Genomic DNA, 23,972 nt, shown 5'->3' with positions numbered 1-23,972 from the left:
AATAGCAGAGAAAGAGGCGAAAACCAAGGATCATACCGCTCCCTCCTGATCAATATTGGCTGAAAATAATCTCAGAGGAAGACATGAACCAGCCCAACAAAGTGCCCTCCACTTCCAATCCCTGCAGCCATTCCAGAGGATGTCATAATCAATAGTATCAAAAGTCACTGAGAAATCAAGTAGAGTGAGATTGAATGCACTATCCTCCCATCTCATTTCCATCATGTTACTGCCATTAGTACTTTTCCCCATTTCATCATCTTCTGGTCTGATTCCCAAGTGGCATCAATAGATCCCTGCAATCTCCCACTATTAGAGATTGTGTGAAACGAGGAGAAAACAAACCAGCCTTTGGGGAAAAGAAAGGTGCGGTTTGTCTATCTGGTTAGGTTGCATTCCACCCACTTTCTCTTCTCCAAAGTGAGAAGCAGGATCTGGGGAGGAGAAGGAAGAGAGTGTGGTTGGCCAACACTCTGAAAGACACATGACATCGATGGCTGCAATGCCAGGAAAAAAATGGGCGTCTCCAATCGTAACCTTGATTTGCATGTCTCGGCTGCTTTCGACATCTAATTGCTAGATTGTCAGAGGAAGCATGAAAGGAGGGCAAGAATTTCCCACAGTAGGTGCAGCATTTTCCATGAGTATCATGAAATTTCAGCTTGGAAAAAATCTGTGACAATTTCTAGGATGATGCTCGAACAGATATGAAGCATCTATTTCCTATTTGTATGGGAGATATTAGCCATTAAGGAGAATTTGGAGGAATAGCATTTCCTGGTGCCCACATTTTATGGCTCTTTGATCAGAAAGATATGTTTCACTTGGTTGATAGTTAACTTCTCTTTGATCAATAAAATTTCATTTGAGAGAAAGAGTCTCAGTTCTAATTCAACACCAATTTCTTTAAATTCTTGCATTGACAAGTTTTGCTCCAGTACACTTGAAGTGTTTGGTTTATGGAAGCAAAAAGCACTCAGGAAAAAAGAGTAACTGAAGGGAAGGGGAAAATTTAGGAACATTTATGAACAAGAAAGTTAAGATGAAGATCTCATGCACAATGAAGAGGGTCTGCATGACACAAATTGAATTCAAGAAAACAAATCTCAGGCCAATAAACTCAAAGTCAGCGGATTAAGGGATACAGTTGGAAGACTTCTATCTATTTGTGTCCATTTTATTTTAGGTAATATCATGTCCAGTTCATCTGGAACTTACAGTGCCCCATGTTTAAAGCCCTTCATTTCATGTGTTAAGGAGAAATTCAACCTTTCCCCACAAATCACTCCTAAATATGGAAATATGAATTACAGTTTGAAATGCAGTGCAGCAGACCCTGAGTTGTTTGCTCAACTCTTGTGAGTAATTTCAGCAGGATACACCTGATGTCATGCATTAGATGAAGCAAGGTCAGGGTGTTAACCTTGATTAGGAGGCATCAGGTGTTGGGGCTAAGCAAAACTGTAGAGATAGGAAATTTTGGATAGCCGGATGTAGTGATAGATGATCTCTTACAGTAGTCATGAGGGCAATTCCCAAATCATTGATGGGCATATCAGGTAACACCCTCTGATAGATATAAAGTCTTATGTCAGTTCCAGAGAGGATCAAACAGAAGGAATCTCCAGCCCAAGAAGGAACATCTCCACAGGTATTGTCCCCTGATTTATTGGGTTAGACTACCTGCTCCTAGGACCTGCTCCTAGTTGCATAGAGCAGAGGACCTTTTACTTTCTATCCAAGAGTCATTGATCTTTTGGTACATTGGAACTAGATGATAACAGCTAGATCTCCTTTTAAGAAAATTAATTTGGAGAAGCCCTGGTATTTACTGGTTTAATCATATTTAGCTTCTTTTCTATGTAGCACTTTTAAAAAAAAACATCTGTATGGCTTCTTTATATTTGTTCCGATTCTATTTTCCTTTCTCATATTTCAATAGTTATTTTTTTAAATTAAAGCAGGGATGCAACTTACTAAAATCATGAATGAAGGTGAATATAGATGTCTCAAGATAATGTTGCAGCATCCAATTTGGGTCGGTTAATGGGACTAAAGGTTTTCCGAGTCATGCTTGGAAGACAAAAACTCTGGTCTTGGTGACCAACCCAGATTGAATCCTTATTAAAACCATGCCCAGTAAGTTTGAAGAAAAAGAGAATAACTTTAAAAAAAATACAGCTCACAACAGATTTATAGTAAGTCAACACACATTGTCTTCTTGAAATCATAAGAAAAATTTAAAACCTTATGAAATAATAATCAAACAGCTTGAGTTTTGAAATGTACTAGACTGGTGCTGAAGTCTCAAGTCTCTTGCCACCAAGCAATATTCAAAGAATTTTGAATATTTCTATTCTGGCAGGATTCAAAATTTCTTAATAAACTCTCACTCACTACTCTCAAAGAATTTGCTGTAATAAACCTAGTTTGGATATATTCTTATATATTTCTATCTTGAACACTGATGGCAACCTTCTGTTCCCTAATCAGTGGAATGACTTGTCTTCAGAAGTTATGGATCTCCAAAGCTGGATACACTGTACATACATTACATTGTATTTGACAAAACCAACCAACCAATCAACATTGTTCAGAAGATGTTTGATATTTTCCATCTTTTGTTTGCCAGGAATTTTAAGTTTTAACTATTCTCTTCTTCTGAAAAACCTAGAGAAACTTGAAAAAGTAGAAAGGTTGGAGAGATGGCAAGTAAGCCTCATAAGAAGTCTTGGGACGAAGAAGTGGCAGATTTATTTCATGATTCTAAACCAGGTGAGAAAAATGTAGTTCTCTTTCTTTTCTCCTTTGGAAACATTGCCCAATCATGCACATGTCCTTAATGGATGCAATGAATGAAACCAATCAAGTAGAGAACCAACTTAGAACTAAAGGGAAATTTGTTGATAGTGAGAACTATAAACAGTGGAATGCCTTGCCTCCAGAAGTTACATTTTTAAAGACCAATTTCACCGTATTTAAGTACAATGACAATAAAGATTATACTTATACTTAAAAGAAGACCTTTCTTATTTCAAAACTGAATTGCAGCATTAAATGGTTTATGACCATTATACAGATTTGATTGACTGGATGATGGAATATCAGCAAGGTGAACACAAAAGGGGAGGAAGGGAGAGAGGGAAGGAGAGGAAAAAAAGGGAAAGAGGACAATGTGGAAGAAGAAAGATAGGAAACATTAAGAAGAGAGAACAGATTAATTTGATAGTGACTCTAGGTCAGGGGTCGGCAAAGTTAAACACTTAAAGAGCCATTTGGACCCATTTCCCACAGAAAAGAAAACACCGGGAGCCACAAAGGTCCTAACCGGAAGTCTCCTGTTCAATTCTGGAGCTGACCGGAAGTTCAGTTCCCCCACCATAGAGTCTCCTCCTAGCATGGCGTACTTTTTCCTCTACCTGCCATAACTGAAAGCCCTATCAATTGTGGAGACAACTGGAAACCTTCACCTTGCCATAGAGCCTTCTCCTGGCACAGTGTTCTTCTCTTGCACCTCCCTCCAGAAGCTCCTCTAAAAATGGTGGTGCCTACCTGTGATGGAGCCGCAACAGACGGAGGAAAGAGAAACATGCGGCTCCAGAGCTGCAGTTTGCTGATCCCTCCTCTAGGTCATAATTGCTTTTGTTTTGCCTGCATTTGGCATTGAAGTCCTATGACTTCTTTCTAATCATATTTTAGGGCCTTTTCCTACTCTATAGCTAGAACAATCCAGACATCTTCCCCTTATAACTCCATGCTGTCTCTCCCCAGATCTCTTAGTAGCTTCTCAGCTGCTTTACATTGCATAAAGCTATATCCAATGATTCTCCTGTGCCTATTGGTGTGATATCCACCAAGACCAAACAGCTTTTGATAGACACTTGCTTAGTAGACTTGTGCAAATCATTTGAAAAAAGAGCAAATCATTTATAATTCATTTTTCAGTGAGATATGTATCATTCTAACATTCTTGGATTGTTCCTTCTTTAGAATGTTCCTTTTATCTGCGTATATAATATGTGTTTGATGCATATCTCTATTGCTTCCTCAAATCCAGGACACGTACCGGTCAAGGAAGTCAATCCCCGATTGTATAAATTTTGGGATCCTAATCAGAAATACTTCTTTTTGGTGGAGAACACATTAGTGGCAGATGTGAAAACTTCTAATTCACCAGGTACAAATTAAGCTTCTTGTTTTGTGCTTGAAAATTGCAGCTCTTCTCTTGGTCAAAATTATTGATGGGAAGCCTTGAATGGTGAAAAGTTGATGACGGATGTAGCAATAGCAATAGCACTTAGATTTACCTTATTTTTCAGAGTATAAGACGCTCCGAAGTATAAGATGCACCTAGCTTTTTGGGAGGAAAACAAGGGAAAAAAATCTGCCTCTGCCTCCCAGCAATTTGCTTCCTTGCAACAAACAGCAAACAGTACAGACAATATACACAGTTTGTGGTGTATTTCTGTGCATGTGTGCCTGACCCATAGAAATAGCAAAGAATTGGAGAAATGTACATTATGGCAGTATATTAATGCCAGAAAGTTTTCTTAAATATAATCACACTAACTCCGCCTAATTATTTTAATAGATTTACTCCAAACCTGACTAAATCGGCGTCTAATTAGACAACAGGACACTGTTACATTTCTGTCTATACTTGTACAGAAGATGTTAAAATTGATGTGCCTTTCTGGAAGTATACATTATTCTCTGCTATTTAAAAGAAGATACAATAGCACTGGGCCTCTTTAGATCAATCATTTATTTTAAAAACCTTCTTCATTTTGTTAAGTTGACTAAAACAATATTAAAGCAGTCTTTAAAAAATAAGTCTAATAATTTGAACATTCTGTAGGCGTTTATAGTTATTGACTTACTTCCTTGCAGCAAACAGCCTGATTAGCACATGAAAAAAAAAATCTGCCTCCCAGCAAATTTCACTTTCAATTTCAGCATGGGCCTCCCGATCATCAGCTGTTTCAGGTTGCAGTGATTGCCATAGCCTATTGCCACCCCAGCAAGCCCCATTTTCCCCCCCTTTGCTGCAAGGAGGTAAATTTCTGGGAGGCAGAGGCCAAAGGGTGGGGGCTGGCGGGTGGGTGAGGCTACATTCAGTGTATAAGATGCACCCAAATTTTTACCCTTTTTTAGGGGGGGAAAGTTGTGTCTTATACTCTGAAAAATACAGTATATACCACTTCACAGTGCTTTTACACCCCTTTCTCAGCAGTTTACATAGTCAGCATATTGCCCCCAACAAGTTGGGTCACTCATTTTACCAACAGGGGAAGGATGGAAAGCGAAGTCAACCTTGAGCCAGTTCAGTATTGAATTCCTGGACTGAGCAGTGAGTTAGCATTCTAACCAGCGCACCACCATATACCAGGACTTACTGTTATAGTCTAGGGCAGTGTTTCTCAAACTTGGCGACTTTAAGTCCTGTGGACTTCAACTCCCAGAATTCCCCAGCCAGCTATGCTGGCTGGGGGATTCTGGGAGTTGAAGTCCACAGGACTTAAAGTCACCAAGTTTGAGAAACACTGGTCTAGGGCTAGGCTATTGGCCACATTTAACAATATCACATTATTATTTACTTATTTAGAAAATTTATATAGCTGCCTACTTGCTCATAATGACTCCAGGTGGCTTACAAACAATAAAAAACACAGTACAGAAAAAGAAAATAATAATAATAGTAATAATAAACAATTACTCCCTTATAGTTTTCCCCCAGAAGCCTTTTTTTAAATAAATCATATCCTTAATCAGATACCTGTGATTCCTCATCCCAAACATCTCCTTTAAAAGGAAAAATAAAAACCTTTTCATTCTTAACTCCTTGATCTTGTTTCTTGTTTTTTTATTCTTCTCCAGAGCAGTTAATTGCCGTGCTTCCAAATACTTCTCTAGATACAGCACAAAAACCCATATTTATGGCCCCTGAAAAGAAGAAAAGCTGCCTGTCCTGCGTGAAGTCTGCGAATGGCCAATATCAGATAGAGCTAAAAGTGAGTGCTTGAATTGCATTACAAACATATTTTTTTCTCTAGGGAAATGGTCCTTTTTTATTTATCCCTTTATTCTCAGCAATATATTCTGAACTATTATTGTATATTGGGAAGACTTTTAGAAGCTTTAGATGATGGAATGAAATAACAAACCTAAGATGGGGCCATAGTTTACCTGGTAATGATCCCCTTTCATTGGCTCACTTGTCATAGAACACTTACTGATTCATTATATTTTATATATTTCTTGGTATGTGGTTTCTTTTGACAAGATTGGTGAAAGGGTTTCTCATTTTTGAGAAAGGTGTGAGAATTACATTTTTGAGAATGTAACTTTGTGGGGGTCCTTGATGCTCTCTGAGCTTTCTGGACACTTAGACATTAAAGAAAGTTTAATGGTTGACTTGTGTTATTTTATAAGTAAAAACGGAAAACATGAATTCCATCACGATAGACTGTAAAAATCTTCTCAGGGGCTGCTAACGATCGTTTATGCAACCTGCAACCAGGTTCTTACATAACTTCTTTCTCCCTTTTTTTCCTAGGAGAAAGATATTAAGGAACTTTATAGAGATCCCCAAAATGCCAAAGCTTTCACTTTTTATAGTAAGAAGGCAGGCAATGGTAATACCTGCACTTTTGAATCTGCAGAGTTCCCAGGTTGGTTCATCAGCACTTCTTCAGAAGCAAAAAAGCCCATTGGCTTGAGTCAAAAAGGAGGAACTCAGAACATCCTGTTTTACTTTGAAAGAAAATCATGAGTCAGAAACACTGTTCTGCACCTACGTCTCCAGTCTTTCCCAGTGGGAAAGGGTGCTTAATAAATTGTATAATGAGCATTATTTAGCTACTTCAGATGTTTCAGATGTATGACAGAGAGGGTGATAGTTTCCTGAGTGCAAGAATGGATGGCATCTTTTTCCTCCCATACCCAACCCCGTTGCAAATGCCTCCCATGCCAATGTTTCCCAGCTCAAGTTCAAAACAGATGCTTTCTTATCTGAATTGCCTTGGTCTTTATGGGCAGATGGTCTCCAGGCTTTTGCTCTTGCCTGGCAGCAGCCACAATCTCTGATTGACAGCAAGGTCCATACTCACTCACTCTATATTGGAGGGTTCCTGTCCTGTGCAGCTATTTCATTCTGGGCTGCCAGGCTGCTATGGTCTCTGCTGAGTGGCAGCTGCTATTTTTTGCTACAGCAATTTTGCAGTTGATCCCCTTATGGCCTGTTAAATCAATGACCCTTTCTGATGATGTATCCCTTTCCGTTTCTGTCCAAGATGGGTAAAGCATGCTCCCTATTGCTTTCTTGCCTAACCAGAGTCCTGTAAAGATTTCTTCCCCTTGTCTCATCTCATCTCGTTTCATCTTGCTCATCCTGTGCCATCCTATCTTATCCTACCCTACCCTATTCATCTTCTCTATATCTATTTCTATTTCTATATAAGTATATCTGTAGAAAGCCTTCATTGTTATTTAAAAACCTGCATGTACAAATCCTCCTTCCTTTCCCATTATTTTAGCTTGAGTGACAAGTTCCAGAGGAGGGACAGTGTACTGTAAATCTGTTGCAGCTATGAACTAACTCTCTCCTCTCCTTCTCTCTCTTTCCCCTCTCCATCCATCCATCCATCCATCCATCCATCCATCTATATCTATCTACCTACCTACCTACCTTCCCACCTACCTACCTACCTACCTACCTAATCTTTCTATCTATCATCCATCCATCCATCCATCCATCCATCCATCATCTATCTATCTATCTATCTATCTATCTATCTATCTATCTATCTATCATCTATCTATGATCAATTGCAAGGTAGAGACGTCGCTACTTTATAAAGGCTGAGCTATTAATTTTCCCTGCTATAGACATTCCTTGGACTCACAAAGGATTTCCTAGTCCTTTGATTATTATAGCATCAGAATAATGGGGCAAGGGGTGGGGTGGAGAGAGAAAGGATCAAAGGAGAAGATGACAGTGGAAAAGAGACAAAACTCCCCAAGCCTTCCTAAAATAGATGAATAAAAATCACTATGGTATCCCCTATGTTTGATACAAGAAAATATATTTTACACATTGCACATATTGGAAGCTACTCTGTTGCTGTTATTTTAAACACAGACTTCATTCAAACCATGGAAACAGAAATGCACCAACTCAAGTCCTTAAGGGGTGTGCCACAACAACTTCAATGCAACTCCAGGCAACCTCCAAAAGGGTTTTGCAAATTGCAACACAATGGAGAAATTAGGAAACAGATAGCTGGAAAGTGCCGTACTTCCTTCCTCATAATCGGAATTGTAAACAGTTAATCCAAGGAATAAGAATCAAAGAGTATTTATTATGAATGAATGTTACATAAGAATTCCAGCAAGCGCCCTAGTTTCAGATGAGACACTTATACATCTCACAGACCTATAATGAGAAAATGTAGGTCAGCCATACTCTTGCCAATTTCCATATTCTCTTTTGATGTAGAAGCGAGGTGTCAAGTCTCTTGCGAAGGCTCTACTTCTGTTCCTTGTTATCAACATTTCTGCACCTTTGATCTGTAGGAGGAATAACTCCCACAAAGACTAATCATATTATCCATATTTCATTTGAGTTAATGTTACAATAATGAAAAGTACCACGTCTTTATGATAAGACACAGTACTTAATTCAGTTTTTATGCACACCTCCTACTATTTTTGCCCATGACACCGAAAAGCATGTCCACCTCCTGCGTTTTTCAGAGTGAGTTTTTCTTCATATCAAATAAAGTTCATCAAGGCACCCATTACATAAGCTTCAGCTTTGTCATGGTGAATGGCAACTTGGCAACTCTTCAGTGTTGAAAAAATAAACAAAGCTGTGATAGTATCATCCAGGTTGTCCTTGTGACATACAGAAAAGGAGTGGCACAGCCTCCTCCTTTTCCAGATGAAGCCTTACTCATGGGGAAGAATCCATGACTTACTCACAGATGTCTTCAACATTCATTTTATTGCAGTTTCGTGGTTGTGTTTCGTGTTTGTGTGGGATCCCTAAGAAACACAAGAAGTGTGGTTCCCAAACTCTTGTCACATCAGAACACTTGACATCATTTTGAGCTGTCACTGTTATTTTTATTTTTTGATGTGATGTGGAAAGAAGATAACAGGCAGGAAACCAACCAATGATAAAACTCTATGAAAATGTGTCTTAATTAACTTCCTCAGCTGCTACAAAACGTAGCATCTTCTGAGGAGATGACAGGAAATGAATCTTCAGACCAAGGCGGTTACATCTCCAGAGGTACTGTTTTCTGATGTATCTTTGTAGACTGGTTGCGACAAATTATTTTCTTCCAGGGCCAGATTATTGAGATGACATGTGAGTTTAGTCCTATGTATGGTTGATTTTTTTCCTGGTGGTATAGGGAGCATTAAGAAAGCCATTTACATCTGTGGCTTTGTTCTCCATGCTGAAGAATAGATAATCTCACCAGAAAAGAAACAGGTAGGTTTTTATTCCTGAAGGGATCTAATTTATTTTTAAATAAATTCCCTTCCCCATTCCCTGAAGGCTGGTGTGAGCTTCTTGGAAGAGAAAAATATTCAAGAAACTATGTAGTATTCTCTTCCGTGTATTTTTTTTTTTAAATCAAGACTTTTCCCTCTTTCATCATGGAATAGCACAGGGGTGTCAAACGCGCATTGTCATGGCGTCATCACATGATGTGTCAGGACTTCCCCCCCTTCACTAAACTGGACGTGGCTGTGGCCAGTGGGTCTTGCATCTGGCCCATGGTCCATGAGTTTGACACCCCTGCAATAGCACTTCAGGATTCAGAATTTGATTCAAGAAATTTTCAGCGCTGTTGTCACTTTGAACGGTCACTAAATGAAGTGTGTTAAGTCAAGGACTACCTGTACTACTAATTTGTGATTTTCTTTTATTTTGGAAACAATCTGCACATTATCTGTCTTTACCTCTGATTTCAAAATGGTAAAATTGCTTGCATCCTTTACTACTCATAAAGGCTTCTGGGAGTTGTATTTCAATAAAATTTAGAGGACCGCTGATCATTGTATTATTCATTTTCTCATACAATGGATCGCATATTTTCATTAGGACCGAACGTGCTCATCACAAGATGAGAAATTCTAAAGTACTGGTACGTGAAACGTTCCTCGTTGTTTTTTGCAGTTTGGTTGATTCTAGTAAATGTTTTTTGGATTCGTATTAATTTTTTTCTTTATAGCCATGAGGGAAAAAAACAAAACCAGGCTGTCCTTAAAAGTTGCTTATGTATCGCTCAATAAACTGATTGGAGATTTGGCCAAATAGAAGTTCATGTATTGACTGCAGCTAGAATTGTGTTTGCACAACAACGGAAAAGTGAAGAGATTCATACCAATGAAAATGTGATTTAAAAAATACTAGAATGACGAGAAATGGACAGGCTAACACTTACAATTAAGGAAAAGAAAGAAACTGAATACTTTTTGACTTGGGATTTATTTTATCAATGGTTAGCTGATATAAACAGATGTTAGAAACAAAGAAATATAGGGAAAGGATCAATGATATAAGGGAGATATGTTAAAATGGATAAGTAAACATTATTATTATTATTATACGATTGTATCACAGCAGCCAGTTGATTCGCCGGATTTGGCATTGATTACTAGTCGGGCCCCACCCAGGGGCCTAGGACGTCGTAACGTATTTTCGTAATATACGTGCAGATCCAAGCAGTGCAACTTTTTGCATTTGACTGATGGTGATTTTGTCAAGTTTTAACTGTTTTAAATGTAATTCCAGTGATTTTGAAATAGCACCCAGTGTGCTGATTACCACTGGAATTACCACTGCTGGTTTGTGCCATAATCGTTGAATTTCAATTATTATTATTATTATTATTATTATTATTATTATTATTATTATTATTATTATTATTATAGAATCAATACTAATGTAATGAATAATGCTGTAAATATTTTGATTTCTATTTCCTAAAACTATTTGTACCCAGACAACACACTGTTTAATTGAAAATGGAATATTTAGTTATAAAATAAAAAACTTTATGGCAAAAAAAAGGAGAAGTGAGCATCTTCTTCTTTTGAAATGAATGAATTTAATAGTAGCAAAGATAAGTCACTTACCAAGCTTACTAAGGCCTAGTTTGCTTAACCATGGTGTGTTGAAGAAATGGCAATTGTGTGATTTTATAGAGTGGCTTTTGCTGTTAATTTGACTCGGGGTGATCTTATATTCTGTTTTGTAGCTCTGTACTGTAGGTTTTATGTAGTATGTTTAATGTAGGTTGCTGACCGGTTATAGAGAATTTGACTCACTGGGAGTGGGAAGGGAGAAACAGTGCCTGTAATTTGTGGTTCATAAGCAAAAGTATGGATCTTTATGCACTGCATTTCGTGTCAGATATGGTTTGGTCCATGATTTTCAACAGACTGAAGATTTAACTACAGAGAAGAAATTTCTCTTTTATTCCACAGAGTGGAGATGTTGTTCAACTATTTACTCAAGAATATAATATAACTGAGAGCCAGTTTGGTGGAGTGATTAAGATGCTAAGCTAAAAACTGGGAGACAATGAGTTCTAGTCCCACCTTAGGTACATAGCCAGCTGGGTGACCTTGGGCCAATCACTTTCCCTTAGCCCTAGGATGGAGGCAATAGTAAACCATTTCTGGAAAATGTTGCAAAAAAACAGACTCTGATAATCAGACACAAATGAACAGAAGTGGGGGAAAGGACATAGTGAGAAGACAAAACATTTTCTGTTGAAATCACTCAGTAATAGTAACTGTGAGAGGGATCTTGGGAGTCCTAGTGGACAATCACTTAAATATGAGTGAGTATTCTATTGACCTATTAAATGTCCTCTTTTACTACGTGTTAAACTGAACAGATTTAAAGCAAGTAAGTAGCGATTTGTTCTGGCACAAAGTGATTAACTAAAGTATATTTGACCCAGGATTAACTCTAGAGCTCAGCATCACCAACTCAAAGGGTTGTAAAGTTACATTTTCATGCCAGCTTGATTCAAGAGGAAAAAAAAGATGCTTGAACATTGTTTCAGATGGCAAGGCAGTTAGTGAAATGAATACTTGTGAAGTATTATGGAGACAACCTAGAAAGAACCTGAACTTGGGTTTTTTACTTTGAAAAATTCCCTCCCTTGTTGCAAATTTAGGATTACCAATGTGGACTGCAAAATTCCAGGACAGCAAAGAGCTCTTGGGTATTCTGAGGAGATGAAAGGTACTTGGTTACCATGGGAACAGGGTTCTATGCATACCTTTTCCTATGGAGCAGGGGTGAGTAATTGCTTGCTCAGGAATTCTGAGAGTAGAAGTCCACAGGTCGTTAAAAGACCATAGTTGCCCACCCCTGTGACAGAGAGAAGATTCAAAAAGCAATGTCAAGTTTAGGTATAGGATGTTGAGTTTAATTGGGTAGCTATTTAAGTCAAAGAGGGAAGTATTACTATCTGACAATTTAACCAAAGACCTAACCCTTCAAAAGTAAGCACCATTTGATTGCCTGATTTACTCTACTCAACTTCATCCCTCGATCTGGAGGATGAGGATCACGGCCCTCCAGATCTCAGAAGAAAGGTCATTTTGTAAAATGAGCCCTGCATTGGAGAAGAAATATCTCCTACTAGAAGGATGATTTCATAGAAAAAAAACTGGAGGACTTGAGTCTAATCCATTTTTGACCCAATAATTCTCCTCCAATATGAGTTTGGCTTCTCTAAGGGTCATAAACAGTGGCCAGTATATGAAGCCCAAAACATTTTTAGCTACCTGAATTTTCTTGGCTTTTTCGGCTTTAGAATACTTGAGGCTAAATATAGACAAGTCATCTGATGAACTTCATAAGGAAAGGATGAAACTGTAAGATAAACTCTACAGATAGACCTTGCTTAACAACTTTACTTGTTTAGCAATTGTTCAAAGTTACGGCAGAACTGAAAAAGTAATTATGTCCAGTTCTTGGGTTTATGATAGTTGCAGCATCCCATGGTCACATGATTGTCATTTGTCTACTCCATGGCCATCTTGCAACTAGCAGTAAAATCACAAATTGTGATTGGATTTCTTTTGTCTCGAGGCTCGTAAATTAATTAGGGCATTATTTGGAAACTTCACTTTGTAGTCCCATGAAGTCTCACCTAATGATCATGTGGTTTAGCATCAGAGTGCTGGTTCCAATTGTGGTTGTTAAGTGAGGACTACCTAAATTCATTAAGTCTGGTATAATTCCATTGCTTTCCTCCATCTAAGAATCTTTATATTTATATTTATATCACCTGCCTACTTAATAATGGATATTGTTTGAAGCCCACATTGTTAGCTTCGAACTGAACCTGGCCATAGCCATCCTCAGTTGCCACACAGAGGGGGAATGAGGTTGGAATGCATTACTAGACACAATAAAGAGCTTTCTCATGAGAACCAAGGTCATCTCTACTGGCAGCAGATCAGGTTGGGGAAGGGGTGCCTGAAGGTTGGGGAAGGGGTGCCTTAACCCAATTGGCAAATGTCACTTGTGACACATGGGGATGGGGTTATTTCCTAGTTTAATTATACTGAAGCCGCGGGAAAGATTTAGATTTGGTTTTCCATTGAAGCTGTGCAGATGTGGTGTATTCATTAAAGAAGATCTTTCAGAAGGAGCCAAGTCTCAGAGTTCTGATTTGCTTGAGTTGGTTAGTTGGAGCCTTGACACACATTTCTTCAAGAGCCTCAACCAAGATGAGATGACATTTTTGTGACTAGCAATACAAGGTGGACGATATCCAAAGGAATTTTCTATAGGAAAAGGTCCTTATAATAAGCAAAACAAGAGGATCCAATTTATCCCAGGCAGAAATGCAAGGGGGGTTTAACCATAGTGGTAAAGATGCCTTTTTTCCAGATGGATGCTGTTACGTCCAGCTGATGGACTTAGCATCCCATTAAAGTGCTACACCACTGTGTTTATTCTTTTTCAGCATTAAGTATGTTATGACAGCTTCTAGGGTAAATGGAAGCTTTCTCTTTTTTTCCTCTGTCTAAAATTCAGAAGAATAGTCTGAGCCTGTTCTGCCACGTTTTGATTGCCTCGACCGACCACGTACATTGTGCAAAGGCCACTTAGCTGGGTGCTAAACAAACAGCCTAATCTGTCACATCAAGCAGGCAAGGGAATAGGTAACACATTAAATGGGACCCACGACCCTCCCAGCTGCTGCCCTAGTGCATTTCCCCACCTTAAGTCTTAATTTTGGCCAAAGTACCAATTAATGAGGACTGTCCACGGGGTCTGTCCTGCTGCCATCTGATGTCAGTCCCTTGGAGAGATGAAGAGCAGCTGGCTCTTCATTAAAGGGATAGAGCAGAACAAACATTTATTCTTGCCCCACACCTTCCCCAAGGGGACTGAGGGGGCCAAGCTGGCAGATGCAAGGCAGGGAACGCTGTTGGAGGAAGAGTGCCGAGGGAGGAGGTGTGCTGTGGAGGATTTGCATGTCAAAGAGGAATTTGTAGAAGAGGAGAGTTACAGCCCCTATCCTCCGATGGAGAGGACTTCCCTTTGTGTTAGCTTTTAAAGACGCCTTGGGGCTTTCTAGGGATTAGGGATGGTAGTTCAGGTGGTCCTGCAATACCACTATGTTTCTTGTATTTCAAAATGACATCTCATGGTCCACTGGGATGGGGCAGTGAAGAAGACTCTTTTCCAGCTGGACAAAGCTCTGTGTCTCTCACAACATTTTCCCCAGCAAAGGAACCTTTCCAGTTGGATTGGTTCAAGAAAAATGGATCAAAGTGGCCCATTCAGTTCCAGTGTTGCTTGTCCATACAACCAAAGACCATGCAAATAAGCGTGCAATAAAAGTTCCCCTTTCCCGATCTGTAACCCTTCATGCATGTTACATTCATTTGGAATTGAGCTGAAGGCTGGCTTTTGTGGATTCATCAGAAAAAGCCGGACAGACATGGATGGCATTATTTGAGGCTACTTTAAAAGCTTTCCCCAAACATTGCTTTGTTTTGTGATTCTTTTGAGGTTGTGGGCCGTTCGTTAAAGAAGGACACGTTTCTAACCTTTTTACAGTCCACAATCCAACAGAAAGAGGGGAGCAGAGCAAAGGGTAAGAAATTAACTTAGCCTGAAGCTAATTCATACCATGCTACCTCTCATCATTCCAATAAAAGGCAAAAACTTTAATCGTAGATGGAAAATGAACCTTCAAAATAACATTTGAAAAAAACTAGCATCCAACTTAAAGTATTTTGCACTGTGTACAAGGGCAGCCCTGATTTTGCCCCCTGATTATCAACTAGGAAGACCAGGAGATTCCAAGTGAACAACAGTCTTTGATGCAGACCTTGTTTCCATGGTTATAGGACTCCCAGTTCAAGGCGATTGCTTTCTCTGAAAGTGGCAAACCATGAAAACATAAAGGCAGTAAAAGCAAGCCTTCTGAGTGGGGAGTTATTAGTCAATTTCACCCTTAGCTTTACTACATTACACTACAGGTAGTCCTCCACTTACGACCATTCATTTAGTGACCATTCAAAGTTACAAGGGCACTGAAAACTGTGACTTATGACTGTTTTTCACGCTTACGTCCATTGTGGCACCCCCAAAGTCACGTGATCAAAATACAGACACTTGGCAACTGTGTTTATGATGGCTGTAGTGTCCCGTGGTCGTGTGATCACCTTTTGTGACCTTCTGACAAGCAAAGTCAATGGGGAAGCCAGATTCACCTAACAACCGTGTTACTAACTTAATGACTGATACACTTAACAACTGTGGTGTCAAAGGATGTAAAATGGGGCCAAAATTCACTTAACAAATGTTTCACTTAGCAACATAAACTTTGGGTTCAATTATGATCGTAGGTCAACTACGACTGGCACACATTTAAAGAGTTACGAAAAAGGGAAGCTGGACGACAGAAATATCACCAAATGGAAAAGCTCAGATCCCTCTTGGTTATGTGAAAGGGTCCCCAATCAGTCTTGAAATCTGGAAGAAACTGCTTCTGGTGATAGCTCTGAAAACCTCTGAACCTTTTGGATCTCATTGTGATCAGTTATTCCCTGCTGAAATGAGGCCAGTGGAGGGAAAGGGATCTGCTGCTTCTCAAGAATCTGTATAGACCTGCCTCCCTCTCCACTTCTATATCACCTCCGAGGCCAATGGTCTACAAACTGTGGGCCACTCCCTGACAGCTGGGACCCACTTGCACCAGAGGCGCTCACGTTCCCACATGTGCAAGTAAATGAATGTCAAAAACTAAACAAACAAACAAACCCGGCAACCAACAAATGGGAGACGTAAATGCAAGCCATGCTCCTGCTTTAGTGAGAGAGCAAGAATGTCTTGCTTGTCCTAACTGTCTGTGGAGATTCTCAGTCATCCAGGTCATGGTTGTCCCAAAAGTGCTTTTTCAAGAGCCAACTGGACTTTGTTTTTCCTGGAGGATTTTTCACTTCCCATCCACGAAGTTTCTTCAGCTCTTGCTTGACTAGAATCACTTAATGACACTCAAGGGCTGATACTCAGGTGAATTAAAATGTAGCTTAAGAAATTACCATAGGTGTTCAGCCATCAATAAAAAGAAACCCAAGGCTTTTTTCCCCTTAGCTATGCTGGTTAGAAATAGTGAGAATTGGAAGTCCAACACACTGAAGAGCATAGGATGAAATTGATCTCAATCACACCTCCATTTAGATATTGAATGGATCCCTGAATGAGATACTGTTTTTTTCTTTTCTTTTTGTTCATTTGCTTGTTTGTTTAAATAGTGAAATTATTCTGCTTCATCCAGGGTTTATTTCCCTGTAAACTGGCTAGGGGTCAAATCCTGCTGTTCCCTTCGTTCTCCAAGGATTCTTCAATCTGGTTTGAAAAAAAAAACAAAAATTCAAGAAGAGAAATTACCACCACCGCCACCCATCATATTGTTGAGGCAGTAATAGCCAAACATGGTAGCAAGTAATCTGTGGGCAAAGGTTTCCCAACATTCTTGAAACAGAGTTTGCTCATTTGTCCCATAAGGATTGCACAGAGAGCAGATGGGCTCCTTCTTGTTTTATTTAGTGTGAAGTTCCTTTTTGTGCTGAGTAATTAGATGGAGGAGCCTATATGTGTAGGCATAAGGCAGCATCTGCCATAAATCGGGAATCTGAGCAACTAAAGTAGGGAGAGGAAGGGAAGGAGAAGGAGGAGGAGGAGGAGGAGTGGGGGTAGAAGGGGTAGGGGTAGGACAAGGAGATATCTAAAGCTCTTGTCACTTTCAGTCTTATTATAAGAGCTTGCTAGACTCATACTGTACTTTCCCTTGCCAAAGCCATAAGGTCTTGCTAGGTTTCCCTTTCCCATGGGAGATCACACTTAATGTGTTAGTTCCTGTTTCTTCATGGCTTCCTTGTCCTACGTGCTGTCATGTGGAAGATAAGGTAATTAGGAAAACAGATTATCTTGGCATATAAACATAGGATCTATTCCAATTCAATGGATGGAACATAAGACCTTTCCAACAGCTTGGCTCGGATTTTTACAAATTTATTTATACATAAAAAACATAGAGTCTATTTACATTGCTCACCAGAAATTACACTTTAATACATGAAAAACCAGCAAGAGCTATATTGAAGAAAAGACACTGTGATGTCAAGAACAGTACTGTGTATAGCCCAAATGACAACTTCTCCCACATACAGTGGGACAAGGCAAGCAAGTGACATGCTGGCAATACATACTGTCACAAATCAAACACAATATTTGTGCAAAGGTAGCAGTCATTGTCACATTAAATGGGGAGGGGGCCATATGGCTCATGAGTTTGCCCCCCCTCCCAATGCTTCAGAGGACTGGAACAAAGTCGTGGAAAGCTGAGCGGCTTCTTTGACAGCCACTATGGTGAATTATTTGCCTTTAGTAGCATGTAACCTCCCATGCAAGGAAGCAAAACAAGGGGTTGATGGAGATGTCATTGGACACCCCTGAAGTCCATGATTTATGGAAGGTCCATGGCCAATTTTGAAGCTTTCTGGCCATCCTATTTGTCTGCCACTGGGCATCATTGCCCACTTGCTACATTCAAGCAAATTATCTCTGTATATTTTGTTGCTTCTGTCCAGATCATTGGTCCCCAACCTTTGCAACTTGGCAGCCTGGCTGAGGGTGAGGGGAGAGGGGAACTGGGCTGTGTGAAGAGTGGGCCAGCGCAAGTGTAGCTTGACTTGCAAGAGCAGTGGCCTGGTGCACGCAGCTCAACTTGCACGAGTTGCACACGCCAGGCAATCACTAGCGCGGCCTGGTTCTTAATAGGCCACAGACCAGTAGTGGGCTGTGGCCCAGGGGTTGGGGACCTTTGGTCTAGATCAGTGACTCCCAACCTTTTGGGACCAGTTCTATGGAGAGAGAGTTTTTTCTGCAGACTGGAGAGGGCATGGTTTCGTGTGCTGCCTCCATCCTGTGGATGGAGCTTCGTTTTTTTGCATAGCCCAGTTTCTGGCATGCCATGGACCAGTGCTGGTCCATAGACTGGGGGTTGGGTACCCTGGGTCTAGATTATATAGGTCAGATCCAGACCGAGAAACAAGCAACCAGACACAGTAAAATTGAGGAAAATGAAGGGGAGGTAGGTACACTCAGATTAAAACCCACCATCTAGGATAGAGCATATGCTTAACCAGCAAACGTCAGATTCAATTCCTGACAGCTTTCATGTTGAAAAAAGAGCAGTCTGGCTAAATTAGATGAACTAAACAACACCACGCCACAATATGGCTTGTCCATTTTTTGCAAACAGGTTGTATGAATCCAGCCACTGGGATTTGTATTGCAGGAGCCCAATTACTGTTGTTACTCAACAAATCCTAGTCCTAGTGTGTTTTATGACCCAGCTCTTGCAACTGTCTACCAAAAATGTTTAAAATAAATGATAGTTTAGCAAAATGGTATGAACGTGGCCAATGAATTGTTTAGATGGATATAAGAAGAAATCCAGCAAGGATTATTTTGTGGCTGAGAAAGACAATGAATGGATGAGTGGATAGATGGATAAGATGAGAGAGAGAGAGAGAGAGAGAGAGAGAGGGAGGGAGGGAGGGAGGGAGGGAGGGAGGGAGGGAGAGAGAGAGAGAGAGAGAGAGAGAGAGAGAGAGAAACTGTGGTTCATAGAAGTGCTAGAATGGAACATGGATTCCAAAGTCATTGCTAGAATAATCTGTAATAATATACAGATACCATTCCTTAGTTTCAACTTTAAAGAAAAATAAAAGAAAAAAAACACCACAATATCACCAGAGACAACATGCTCTGGAAATTATTCCAATGCCAGGAATCAATAATCCAGCTTCAGGTGAATAGATATGGTCCCAAAGCTATACATAATACACTATTATTAGTGAAGCAGTAAAAGTTGATCAAGTTGATACTGCATCAATTTATGGGAGTGATGAGATCACTGGTTTACTGACCAGATTCTGGAATCATTATATGACATCCAAAAGAAGAGGCTCAATTGACTCCATGATGCAGAATGTGTTAGGTGATGTTTGTCACCTAATTATTATTTGTCACCTAGTTATTAAATATGCACCCAGAGGAAGAAACCAATGGATAGATAGAGATTTACCTCCTTTTTTTTGCATCTTTGTCCACTGCTGTGTTGGTAGCAAATTTGTGACCTGTTTTACTACCTGCAATACTACGTTTGCTAATGCAAACGTGGGAAACTATCAAAATTCCAGCCTGGGACTTGGGACAAGAATGATGGAAAGAAACTACAGGATGGAATTTGTAGAGTATTGGAGGAAAGGGAAAAGGGTTCAATTCTCTTTGTAGTAGCCTCAGCAGGTGGTATCTACAGAATTAGGGGTTCATGTGGAAATCTCAACGGTATGGAGTAGAGTTGGAAAGCAATTCCACTCTACTTGGCCAATCACTTCCATACCATGTCAAGAAAAGACCATGGATGTGTCCATGGATGTCTTCAGGGTTTGAGTTTACATATTATCTTGCATTTCCCCCCATCCTGTCACAGCACCATGAAGCAAACAGAGATCTAGAATCTGTACCAGACATTAATTTTCCAAATTCTCATCCACTTCTCACCTTTTGGTGCCTATTATCACCCTTTCCCCACTTTTAAAGGTGAGGTTTACTAAGATGCCTTTTTCAAAATCCAGGTTGTATTGTATCTCAAGATTTTGCACAGTTCATAACATCATAAACAGATTTGGCAAATTCAATTTACTAAGCCATCATCACATACTTGTAACCAAGTTAAAAATTAACCAAGTGTACTGTGCTGTGCAAATATAGCAATTAAATCTTTATCTGAACCAGTTAAAATCTTCTGGTTGGTTTATGATTTAGTGTATGGTACAAACCCAGTAAATGGATTCATTCAGTAAATATGTTTACCGTGCTGTGTGAACTAGCCACTATATTTAAGGATATGACCTGTTATTAGTAGAATGCCTCAAACTTAAGATAAGTTCACACATCTGTGTTGTAGCAGTCTACAGAATGTAAGAGGTGAACAGACAATTGCTTTGACCCAATGAACCAGATCTTTTTCTAGAAAGTGGTCACAGATGCAGAAAATACCACTTGATATATATCCACAGTTGGCTTGTCTGGTGAGGACCAGGTGACCTAATTTCATGCCAGTGGCGGGGAAACATAAATGTGATTTCTCACAATTTGGGTGGCTCTACTTTATTTTGGGCCAGCACATCATCTAGACAATTGAATGTCTACCTATATCTAAGGCTTATCAGTTATATTTCCCCTACTATGTTTGTATATGGTTATCCATGATTTATTGTTTTGGAACTCAAGTACTCCTCCATATCATGCTGTAAGACCAGCTGAAGAAGTTCCGCTCATAACATTGGTTTGCACCAGGACAATCAGAGGTGGGCCCCTTCTCATAGATAGCAGTCCTGAAGATGTATGGCTGATCCCAACTTCTCCAATGAGAATTGAAGACATGCCAAAGGAATTATGGATCTCAATTGCTCAATTATAGGTCTCAGTCTGTTCAAACAGTTTTGAAAATATGAATCTTGCTTAGAGTTTTGCTTTGTTTACTGTTTTTTAGATGTATTGATAGTAGTGTTAGATTGAAACTGTTTTAAGGGTATGGGGTGGGAATTGTTCATTGCTCTAGAATGCTTCACAAGGAAGAACAATCTAAAAATAAGTCACTGTCCCAATCTACTGAGAATACACAATCCACTGTAGTGTTGAACAATGACAGACTAGCTCTACATACCAGGCTAGGCTAAAATGTGACAGGCAAATTTATACTATTTTTGGGTCATACAAACTGACATATTAAGGTCTGTCTTGTTTACAGATAGGTAATTCTGCACAAGAAGTAAAATTCCACAAGAAGGAAATGAATGTTATGTAGCTGTAGTCCATACAGCTCCCCCTTTCCCCCCCCAAAAAAATTCACTAAATAACCCACTCCCTTCCTTAATAAAGATGTATACCCTGCTTTACAATTTCAGATAATATGTTCCCCAAATAGGGGATTCTAATGAATCTTGATACCAGGTTAGCAGAGATTTCTTGGGGTTTAATCTGGGGTCAGGAGAACAAAGACTTGAGTCTTGTTGACAGAATTTGAAGACAGAGAAAAGAGAGTAAACTTCATTGGCTTTATGAAGATTTTCTAAAATTTGGATCTGTGCTAAGGGCTTTCATATATGTTTACTGACAAAATCAGACCAGTGGGCAGGACACCAACTAACACTTCTTACAATTAAAAGTGATATCCAATTTTTCTTCCCTATCCCCAAACAGTTCACCACAGAATGAGGCGGGGGGATGGGGACGGGACGGACAGATTATTTTTGGAAACCACACCTCCTTTTAATTGTGCCTGCCAATAGCTGGGTTCCTGCCCCAATGCAGAATGAGTGGAAGAGCAAACAGAATGGAGAACTTTTATCAGCTCAGCAGGAAAATGACTACTCCCGTCCAGATTCTTTCCCATTCAGAGATAATTAATTCCCTGAGCACCATTGGGTGTTTCACGAGGGACAGGGCTGGTGTTTAAAACTGCGATTAACAATACAAATTTTGCTAATCAGAAGCATGTGTGCACAAACCCAATTAGCTGATTGGCAGGCGGAGGGTGACAAATGCTGTTAGACTTGATATGCAGTGACAGAAGAGTGTTTTTTGTAGTTTGTAGCTACAAAGAGAAACAGGATTGTTAGTCACTCGGGCAAATCCCAGGGATGCTGGTTGCGTGCAGGACAAAAGATCTGCAAAAACAAATGCAAGATGCAATGCATGTATTCTCTTTGAATGGAAGAAAGTCATACATTCTGACATTTTGGAAATCCTCCAACATTTTGGAACTTTGAGCTTCTCAAAGTTCAAAAGATGCTGAGAACAAAGCGAAAAATGCTTTTGTCCTTGTTCACCCAATACAATGTTAGTTAAGGCAAGATTTAGAGAATGTGAGAATCTCCTGAATATGGATAGGATTGGGGTGCTGCTGTTTGCGTCCTATAAAGTTCTCCTATTTCACAGGAACAGTAGAAAAGAATTGGGTAGTCGACCAATGTTTTGAAATCATTTCAAAAAAGGATGCCTATTGGGTTTCCTCACTATACAGACACAGGAAGTTAGATCCACCAAGCTAAACCAGCGCCCCACAAAATTCTGTATTTCTCTGCATTTTAAAGAGATGTTTATAAGTCCTACCGTAAGATATCAGGGATTGAATGTGAAGCTTGAGACCTTCTGCATGAAAAGCATCTGTTCTCTCACTGGATTTTAACCTTTGAAATGTGGCTTTGAAGTACATATTTTTTTTTTCAGAATCAAAGAACTCAAGCATGCATCTTTTCAGGTGGCAGTAAAAAAGCTATTGCTATTTTAAGTTCTAAACTCTGTTAATTTCTCTTTGTTTGAAGCCAGATTTTTCTTTCCCCTTTTTTGCATTTCTATTTTTGATACGGCATTTTATTGTATATGATGTTTCATGGCATGTTTCTCTAAAGGTCACAAGGAAGGTTGTTGTGGAACAGAATGACATGGTGGTGAGATGGTCCATTTCTGATGTCACACTAGCATCTAAAACTGTTACAATGGGGGAGCAGGGTTGTATTATTATTATTATACTAACAAGGTTCTTTTTTGGGTCAGGTAATAATTTGGCTGCCCTTTAGTAGCTACTTCGACACGAGCCTTTGCTGTTCTGCTTTCTTAAGCTGTCATTGGCATAGGATGGTAACCACATTTTCAATCTCTTTTAGACCAAATACTGTGAAGATCATTATTAACTCTACAAGGAACATTTCTCCTCAGTGGGAAGGAGAAGGTCAAAGCTACCTAAACAGAAATCAGATCTCGAGAAATTGTTTTCAAGATTCTCTTCCTGGCTATTTTGTTTTGGGGCTGGAGGTCAGGGAGTGAGTCTTAAGTATCCAAAAATACTGAACACGGAATCAAATAAATACTTGTTTATTATGGTTTATCATGTATGGTAGCAACTTCAAAATTGATAGGGAACAAGACCTTGTTCTTGGTCCCCTCTTTAAAACTTCTGGAAGTAAGAAAGAAACTTTTCTGTTTAGTAAGGCAGCCTATTCATATATTGTTGTTTTACTGTAGTTATAACAATTTTACTGATGTTTCTTCTTTTAATCATTTCTCTTCGGTTCTCTTAATTCCTCAATATAGTAGGAATTGATACCCTGTTTCCCTGAAAATAAGCCCTCCCCGGATAATAAGCCCAATCGGGCTCTTGAGTACATGCGCTAAAGTAAGCCCTCCCCCAAAATAAGCCCTCCCCGAAAATATTGCAACACAGCAGCAGCCATGAGGTGACCACAGTCGCTGCCTCCTGCGCCTCAAAAATAATAAGATCTCAACGAAAATAAGGTCAAGTGCTTTTTTTCGGAGGTCAAAAGAAAATAAGATC

At 39.6% G+C, this 23,972-nt stretch overlaps 1 protein-coding gene across 1 annotated transcript; it reads left to right on the top strand.

Moving 5' to 3' along the window:
- Positions 1–1,546: 1,546 nt before the first annotated feature.
- Positions 1,547–6,772, top strand: LOC309395952 (interleukin-36 alpha-like; the record flags this gene model as incomplete). Its single annotated transcript, XM_081960655.1, is given in 5 exon segments — positions 1,547–1,567; positions 1,570–1,651; positions 4,058–4,177; positions 5,878–6,011; positions 6,557–6,772. Coding segments are annotated over 5 exon segments (573 nt in total).
- Positions 6,773–23,972: the final 17,200 nt, after the last annotated feature.

Source organism: Natrix helvetica (assembly GCF_964273705.1).
Source record: "Natrix helvetica genome assembly, chromosome: 8".
In the NCBI taxonomy this organism is placed as follows: domain Eukaryota; kingdom Metazoa; phylum Chordata; class Lepidosauria; order Squamata; family Natricidae; genus Natrix; species Natrix helvetica.
Note: the sequence above shows the minus strand (reverse complement) of the source record. Positions and strands in the feature narration are given on the sequence as shown.